The sequence below is a fragment of the Mastomys coucha genome, unplaced genomic scaffold (genome assembly GCF_008632895.1).
Source record: "Mastomys coucha isolate ucsf_1 unplaced genomic scaffold, UCSF_Mcou_1 pScaffold4, whole genome shotgun sequence".
Classification (NCBI taxonomy): Eukaryota; Metazoa; Chordata; class Mammalia; order Rodentia; family Muridae; genus Mastomys; species Mastomys coucha.
The window spans coordinates 522,967-531,643 of NW_022196910.1; the positions used below are offsets into that span (position 1 = coordinate 522,967).

Sequence of the window (8,677 nt, forward strand, 5' to 3'; positions counted from 1 at the left end):
GCCGGCCATGTCTGCTCACAGCAAACAGGAACTAGACACTATGGAGCCTCAAGGCCAATAAATACTGTTTTTTGTTTCGTTTTGGTTCTTCATAGAAAAACACTCTGCATTCCCCTTATCTTAAGGCCTATGTTGGCACACGTTGGAAAAAATCAGGGTCTAGGGCTGTCTGACCATACCCAGTAACCCATAAACCCAACTTGGGATTTTTATCTCATCTTATGGGATGCCCAACGTTGACCTGTGACTTGCACACATGCACATGCACACAAAGATACAGCTGGGGGCCAATGATACAGCTCAGGGGTAAAGATACTTGCTGTCAAGCCTGTCTCTCTACCTGAGTTTAATCCCTGGGTCCTACATGGTGGAACAAAATGGATTCAGGCAAGTTGTCCTCTGACCACACATGCATGCTCCAAGCCCAACATAAATACGTGTCATTTTAAGCATTTTTTAAATGTATAAATGGGTTCAAATACCAGTTTATGACCCATTTTGTGGCCATGTGACCTTGTCTGAGTGGTATCACATCTCTGTGCCTGTTACTTCAAATGGGGATAATTAGAGAACACAGTAAGGATTGGATATCTGTTACCATAGTTACCATGATGCATCGACACCAAGAGTGAATCTAACTGAGACTTTCTTCCTTCTCTGGGATTCAGTTTCCCATGTGAGAAACGGGCCAAATTCTCAAGACCTTGCTGGCTGGGAGGTTCTTCAGTCTTGTGTAATCTCGGGATAGTGGGCACCAACAGTGAGGAAGGAGGGAACCCACCTTCTTGTCCTTCTCCTTGGCTTTGTCCAGGGCCTCCTGGGCACGGCTCTGGGCCTGGCGCGCCCTCTCGGCCTCTGTACGAAGCCCCCGGAGCTGCTGCTCGGCCGTGGCCAGCTGGGCCTCGGCTGCGTGCCTCTCGCTCTTCATAAACAATGCCTCACGCTGCACCTGTGGCCCAAGCCCACGCGTGACTCTCGGGACATTTAGACACCAAAGAGGCTTGGATCCTTGGGCTCTCTTCCCACCGCTTCCATGCTGAGCTGATAGCATTCCACCTCTAGGAAGGTTCTGATTCCCACCCGACCCTGGTGACATCCTGATCCTGCCAAGAACCCCTGGCTACCAACTGTTTGTCCTTGGACAGGTAGTTAGGCCTCTTTGTGCCCTGGCATCCTCATTTGTGGTGCAAGCCTGTGAGCCAGGTACTCTGGAAGCTGAGCAGGAGGATTAGGAATTCCAAAGCTACACTGTGACTTCAAGGCCAATGCAAGAACTGAGAGAGTATCTCAAAATACTCACTCACTCACACACACACACACACACACACACACACACACACACACATACACCCCACACACACACACATTCCCTTCTAAGGAAGTTTGTTCGATTTCTGGTTTGGTTTGAATGTTTGGTTTGGTTTGGTTTGTTGAGACAGGGCCTCACCGTGCAGCTATGAGTCATCTACTTGGCAAAAACAAATTTTTCAACTCAGATGGGACTCAGTGGGTAGAGAACTGGCCAGCATGCACCTCTGTGTAAACAGGTCCTACTTCTGCACCCATCATTCCTCTAACTAGGAGGTAGAGACTAAAACACGCGCTCGTGTGTGTGTGTGTGTGTGTGTGTGTGTGTGTGTGTGTGACACACACACACATACACACGTACACAAAGACCAGGGCTCAGGAATGGCTCAGCGGGTAAAGATGCTTGCAGCTAAGCCTAATAGCCTTGGTTGGTGCTCAGGATCCACATGGGGAAGAGTGGACTGGGTCCCACAGGCTGCCATCTGACTTTCCCCCCATGCCATGTGTGTGCACCACATAGAAAATAATAAGTTAAATCTAAATAGAAATATTATGGGCTGGAGAAATAGCAAAGGGGGTTAGAACACTGCTCTTGCAGAAGACCAGGGTTCGGTTCCCAACACCCACGCGGTGGCTCGTGTCTGTAACTCCAACATCCAGTAGTAAATCAGACGCCCTCTTCTGGCCTCGGGAGTACTGCGTAAGTGCACAGACATTCCCGTAGACGTCCAGGCTCACGCGGAAATCCTCTGAACGGACAGCCTGGCGCGGGCGCTCACCTGGAAGACCTCTGCGCTGGTCTTCTCGTGCCTTCGCGCCAGGTCGGCCAGCTGCGCCTGCAGCCGAGTCACGTGGTCGCGCAGGGCGCCCAGCGCGTTCTCGTGCTCGTCCGCGGGAACCGAGGCCCCGCGCACGCGCTCCAGCTCCTCGCGGGCGGCGTCCAGTGCGGAGGCGAGTTCGGCGACCCGAGCCTCTGAGGCCCCTAGCGCTTGGCGCAACTCCGCAGCCTCCGTGCGTGCGCGCTCGCCGGTGGCCGTGGCCGTGGCCAGCAATTCCCGCAGCGCCTCTAGCTCACGGCTCCGCCCCCGCGCTGCCTCCTCCGCCTCGGCCTCCGCTTCTGCAAAACGACCCCGAGCAGCCTCTAGCTCGGCCGCGGCCTCCCGCTCTCTCCTGCGGAGCGCCTCCTCCAGACCGCGGATCCGGGTCTCCAGCTCGGCCTGCAGCGCCGCCGCCGCCAACCCCGGGTGCAGGATCGCGGCGCAGGGGTCCTCCGTGCCGCTGGTCTCTGCTTCCGTAGTCTCTGTCCCAGTGGCCTGTGCTCCCGTGGGCTCCATAGCTGTGTCCTGCGCTCCAGTGCTGTCTGCCTCCGTGGCCTGCCAGCAATTGTCCTCCGCTCCCGTGGCCTCCTGGGTGGTGTCCTCGACTCCTATGGCTTCTATCGCTGTGGTCTGTACTCCTGTGACCTTCACTCCTATGACTTCCGCCACTGTGGCCTGCACTCCAGTGGTCTTCACTGCCGTGGCCTCTACTCCTGTGGCCTGAATTCCTGTATCCCGCACTCTGGTGGCCTCCGTGTTTCCAATCACTGTTCCTGTGAGCCCTGCCTGTGCCCGCACATCCTCCCCATCAGCTTTCATTCCTGGGTTCTCTTTTCCTCCTGTATCTTCAGCAGCCAATGGCTCACTTTCCGCGTTGTCGCCTGCAGCTTTCACATTTAGGGCCTCAGCCATAGTAGCACTAGTGTCCATTGCCTCGGCTGCCACTCCAACTTTCCCCGTGGCCTCTGAACCTGCAGCCTCGGGTTCTATGGGTGTTGCCTCTGAAGCCCCTGCTTCAGTGCTCCAGATGCCCTCGGAGCCTCCCGCTTGGCGTTCCATTCCATTTGCTGTGGTTTCTGTATACGTGGTGCCATTGAGGTCTGGGACGCTGGGTCCATTCTGGATAGTGTTTCCCTTGCCCTTGATTTCCTGGCGTGCTGACTCTTCTCCTCCATGAGCCCTAGGTGGCTCCCCCTCCTCCTGCTGCCGCTGCTGCGCATGAATGGCCTCTGTGTGCTGCCTCCGAAGCTGCTCAAGCTCTGCCCGTAAGGATTCATACAAGACCAAAGGGACAACCTCGGGCTGACTTTCTTCCGCCATCTGCACCTCATCCTTTTCAAACTCTTCAAGGATCTAGGGGTGGGGAGGCAGGCAGGCTAAGAGGCAGGCTCACCATGTTCCCTGCCCACCCCGAGGTCTGCAGACATGTCCACTGCCTCAGTTTCCCCACCTGGACCTTTTCCAGAAGCTCCTGGTTCTGCCTGGTCAGCTGAGCCACCTGCTCCTGTAGGGAAGCAACTAACTCCTCTGCTGATGGACTCTGGTTCTTTAACATCAGTGCATCGGCTCCTGACAGGGTTGAGAACAGCACTGAGTCAGGCTGGGGACAGTCAGGAGCTGCTCAGTGGGGAGCTGCATTGCCTCAGGCAGGTGGGGACCACATTGCATGTGCCCTTCTCCTGCATCACACGCCTCCTCCATGGGAGACTATGGCCGTGGCTCTGTGTCCACGTGGCCATCCACCCCTCAGAATCCCAGGTAGGCAGCAGAGAGGGTGTGGCAGAGGGGGACAGATCTCACCTGGGAAGTCAGGCATCTCACCCTCCTCATCCTGCAGGGTAGCCACATCATAACTTGTGTTTTCTCTCTCATTCTAGGAATCCAGCACAAAGCAGACCTTCAGATCCTGTCCCTTACTGACAAGAGACTTTAAGTCCTCCCAAACTGACAGTGTCCATATATCCACACAACAGTGGGGCTGGGGGGTGATTCCCAGCTGGCTGTGTCTGTATTCGATGAGCACCCAAATGGCCCTTCCACCTTCTAATGAGATGCAGGTGTGGGCCAGGGCCTTTGCACATGCTAGGCAAACACTCACCACTGAGCGACGTTCTGGCCATAGAATCAAGGCTCTGGGTTTGAATCCCAGCACATCCCCAAGTCCATGCTCATCTCTGTGTATATCTGTGTAATTATGTGCTTGTAGGGATATTTGATCACATTTGTTTTGTGTGTACCTGCAGGGGGTACACACATGCCACAGTACAAGGTGGCAGTCAAAAGACAACTTGAGAATCCTCCATCATGTGGGTAGTGAACTCAGGTCAGTAGGGTTGGCGGAAACCTCTTTATTGACTGGTCTATACTGCCAACTCTAATTGCACACTTTGAGCAGTGTGGGGGTGTTTGCATGAGGGCTGTGGCCTGTGTGTAACTGGTCTATTTCTATGTTTGGGGCATGTGTGATATGTGTGTCAGAAAGGCTGCAGTCTTTGCGTGTGTGCCTGTGTTTGCAGAAGTCTTGATGAGTGTGTGATTTTATGGAAGTTATGTGTGGCCAGGACATTATGGATGCACCATGGTGCGCAGGTGAAGTTCTGGTGAGTTGGCCACATTCTACCACATTCCTCACCTATGCTGTGACCCACCCCTTGCACCTCCCAACACTGGCAGGACACACTTTGAGGAAAGCCCCTGCCTTCCCCTACACCTCTACATCCATTCCAAGCTCCAGCCCACCCAGCCTCTTTCCCTGCCCTTTTGGCAACACCCTAACCCCTCTGGACCCTCCTGTGGCTTTGCACTCCCAGTCCCCACCCACCTCTAGCAGGGACAGGCGGCTCTGCAGGCTCTCCACCTCCCGGCCTAGGCTCTCCTTCTCCTCCTGCTTCTCTGCCAGCATCTGTTGCAGCTCCTGCACCTACAGAGACCGAGGTAGCACTTGAGGACTCCAGGACACTGGGCCCTCCCAAACACTGGCTGTGCCCTCCCCACCTACCTGTCTCTCCAGGCTGTGCACTGAGCTGGCCTCTGCCTCCAGGGGCTGCAGGTAGAAGTGGATGGGACTGGGCAGCCATGTACCACCTAGTGTCTGGTAGCCATGTACTTTCTCCATGTACAGTGAGCACCTACTGTGTGCCACTCTGACTGATCATTCACACTCTCAGAACCCATTCTAGTCTTTCACTCAAGGCGCTTTGGTACATTGCCTGCTGCATAGCAGATCCTGTTCCAGGCCATTCATTCATGCATGCATGCATGCATTCACTTATTTCATACATTCCTCACGGTGGGTCACTCACTCCTCATCCAGTATTCATCCACTCTGAGCTCAGCACTTTCACCTGAGCCTGCCCTCAGGGGCGAGCCTTTGAATGGTAGAGTGCTCTGGTGAAATGAAAGAAGCTGAAAAGGAGGGTACAATTTTAAATATGGTGGCAGGGGAGATGTTGAGAAAGGGAGCCTTGGGGACAGCTGGGAGGACAGCCATTCTGTACTGCAAACACCATGGGCAAAGGCCCTGAGGCTGAACCGAGCCTGGATTGTTGAAAGGCCAGTGAGGGGGCTGTGCGTCAGGAGCAAAGGGAGAGTGGGGAAGAGAGGGAGAAGGAAGAAAGGAAGGAAGGAAGGAAGGAAGGAAGGGAGGAAGGGAGGAAGGGAGGAAGGGAGGAAGGAAGGAAGGAAGGAATGGAGGAAGGTGGTATGGCATCCCAGGGAATTGCTCCCAGACTGCAGGGCCTGCAGCCTCCTGACCTCCTTCCTCCTCCGTTCCTTGTGCTGTTCTAGGCCCCTGATCTTCTGCAGGAGCCGGCCTCTCTCTTGTCTCAGACGCACAATCTCCTCATAAGCATCCTGATCATCCTGTCCCCTCCCCACCAGGGAGCACCACTTTAGGTAAAGTCTCTAGGACTAGCAGAACCCCACCTTGCCCCAGGCTCCCCCCAACTCTTACAGGGATTGGTGTGCTGGCTGGAGGCTGGGGTGCTTTCCTCTTTTTGGTGGCTCCTCGCCTCTCATGGCTGGACACTGAGTTCTGGTGTGGGCAGAGGGGAAGGTAGTACATGGGTACAAGGCCAGGATCCACACAAGAGATACAATGTAATCACCCCCTGTTGTCATCAGCCGCAGGTCCCCCTGCCTTCCTCCATACTGTGAAGGACCCCATATCTTCCCACTTACTCTAGATCGTATGGTTCGCTGGGTATACTTTACACCTTCCCTGGCTCTATCAGCTTCTATGACATTTTCTGTTCTCTGTGAAGCCTGAGACACAGCAGACCCAGGGCAGGAATATGGAAAGTGGCCAGGCCTTCTCTTGCCCTGCCTGAAGCAGCCCTTGGCAACACCAGTCCCCAGTCCCATCCCAGACCCACTGTCCCCAGTGTAGGATCGCTGCTGTCCACGTGGCTGCCACTGAGCAGGGGCAGATCCTGGATAGGAGCCATGACGGAACCCTGTACATACAGGTCTGTCTTTTCCTGTAGGTCAGGGGGCAGCGAGCGATGCACAGGGCAGGGGACTGTCAAGCCTTCCGGATTCCTACCTGTGATGAAGCTTCTCCGGAGTCATCCTCTAGGGAGGCTGTGGAGAGAGGGGAGACAGTCAGGCACCCAGTTCTGAGTTCTCAGCTCTAGAAAGGTCACTGGCCAACCCGAGGTACTCCAAGGCTCTCAGAGCTTCTGAAGCATTCGTGCTTCTTTTGTTCATACTGTGAGTCTCACTCTGTACCCCAGGCTAACCTCAAACTCAGATCTAACTGCTCTGGTCTCCCAGTCGGGCACCACAAAATCCAGCCGCTGAAGAAGGGACAAGAAGGTAGAGAGACCTATGGGTGGAGTCCTGGCCGGGGAGGGCCTTTAAACTCTCAGAGACTCAGGGCAGTGGAGCTCCAGGTTGGAGTGGGTGGGTAAGTTGCCACCCCTTAGGAAAGGCAGAGTCCCCATACTAAGGATGACCCAGGAAATCACAGTAGACCCTCAGACCGCTGGGGCTTCTTGAAACTGCCCTGAGTTCAGAAGCATGAAAATGTTCATGGACTCAGCAGATTGGAGCGCCTCCAAACTATCAGTGACGTATAAGGAGGTGACCAGAAACTGGCTAGGAGAGCCAGGGAAAAGCTTGCATACCACTGGGAGGTGAGGGGCGCTGTGCAGACTCCTGTAGAAGCTGCAAGATGAGTTTGTCTCCAGTCAGGGCTCCGTAGTGAGTGGCATCCTGGCCCAGTGCATCAGTGATGCCCAGCTGGGCTCCACCCTGCAGGAGTACTTCAACGGTCTCAGGGCTGCCCCCCTCACATGCCAGCATCAAGGCTGTCCTGTGGGGTAAAGGAGCTGCTGAAGAGACAGAGGTCTGTCCCCAATACCTCACACCTGTCTCTATACCCAGGCCAGGAAGAGAAGGGAGGAAGAGGGGACTAGGTCGCCAGCTTAAAGAGATCAAGATATTTGCCCCAAATCCTGCAGCATATGATGGGAAGGTCAGGAGGAGAAGTGCTCACCTGCCTTGCAGGTCCTGGTCATTTGTGGCAGCCCCCTGCTGTAGGAGGAGGCGGCACAGATCTGTGTGACACATCTGAGCCGCTATGATGAGGGGTGTGGCACCCGACTGGTAAGGAGGATGAAGTGGCATGAGTCTCACCTGTGCTTTGCAGATGACGCCTGGGTGGGCATCTACCGTAAGGATAACACTGTACCCCCCACCCACTGAGATCCCAGCAGCTCACCCGATCCCGGGGATTCATATGTGCCTTAAAGGAACAGAGCAGCTTTGAGCAGGACAGACAACCACCAGCCGCTGGGACAGACAAGAAAAAGAAGAGTGGCTGGAGGGACAGCTACCTACCATGATCACTGTAGTTTTATTGCTGATACAGTGTCTTAACCTGTAGCCTAGGCTGGCCTAGAACTCACTCTACAGTATAGCTGTTAACATTGGTCATCCTAGCAGCTGGGAGGCCCAGGCTGGAAGATGGCTGCAAGTCAGGGGCCAGCCTGAGCTGCAGATTGAGACCATACCTCAACTAAAACCTCAGAGCTGGAATGATGGGTCAATAGTTAGAGCACTGGCTACTCCCACAGAGGACTCAGGTTCAATTCCCAGCACCCACACGGCAGCTCATGTATGTAAAAGTTCCAGGGATCTGACACCCCCTTTTGGTCTCTGATGGCACCAGGCACTTATATGGAACACAGCCATACATGCAACCAAACCACACTCATACACATGAAAGAATTTTAAAAATGTATTTTCACAAAAATTTAAAATCAAAAGCAACTTTTAAAAAAATAGGTCAGAAAGATGGCTCAGTTGGTAATAGTGCTTGCTGCCAAATGACATGAGTTCGGTGTCCAGGACCCAGCTGGTGGAGAGACAACCTACTCCCAAAAGCCACCTTCTGACTGTCACACAAACACCATGACAAGGGTGTCCCTAACCCCACAATAAATGAATAAATGCAATTTAGATTTTAAGATATCCCTTATTGCTGGGCAGTGGTGGCGCGCACCTTTAATCCCAGCACTTGGGAGGCAGAGGCAGGCAGATTTCTGAGT

At 54.3% G+C, this 8,677-nt stretch overlaps 1 protein-coding gene and 1 long non-coding RNA gene across 9 annotated transcripts in view; one reads left to right on the plus strand and one right to left on the minus strand.

Moving 5' to 3' along the window:
• Window positions 1-8,677, minus strand: part of Ankrd24 (ankyrin repeat domain 24) — a 17,210-nt gene that overhangs the window by 1,769 nt on the left and 6,764 nt on the right. For 6 of the 8 annotated variants that reach the window (XM_031348973.1, XM_031348969.1, XM_031348974.1 and 3 more), the window contains 12 exons: window positions 7,849-7,919; window positions 7,624-7,730; window positions 7,253-7,440; window positions 6,670-6,707; window positions 6,079-6,159; window positions 5,880-5,987; window positions 5,125-5,169; window positions 4,948-5,046; window positions 3,927-3,999; window positions 3,577-3,695; window positions 2,088-3,479; window positions 782-949 (listed from right to left, as the gene is read on the minus strand). In XM_031348973.1, the coding sequence (XP_031204833.1) occupies window positions 782-949; window positions 2,088-3,479; window positions 3,577-3,695; window positions 3,927-3,999; window positions 4,948-5,046; window positions 5,125-5,169; window positions 5,880-5,987; window positions 6,079-6,159; window positions 6,670-6,707; window positions 7,253-7,440; window positions 7,624-7,730; window positions 7,849-7,919 (2,489 nt within the window). The remainder of the gene's footprint in view (window positions 1-781; window positions 950-2,087; window positions 3,480-3,576; window positions 3,696-3,926; window positions 4,000-4,947; window positions 5,047-5,124; window positions 5,170-5,879; window positions 5,988-6,078; window positions 6,160-6,669; window positions 6,708-7,252; window positions 7,441-7,623; window positions 7,731-7,848; window positions 7,920-8,677) is intronic. The other 2 variants (XM_031348972.1, XM_031348975.1) reach the window with 1 other exon arrangement.
• Window positions 2,613-4,880, plus strand: LOC116075707. Its single transcript, XR_004112689.1, has 2 exons — window positions 2,613-3,776; window positions 4,004-4,880. It is a non-coding gene; the product is annotated as an uncharacterized LOC116075707 (long non-coding RNA).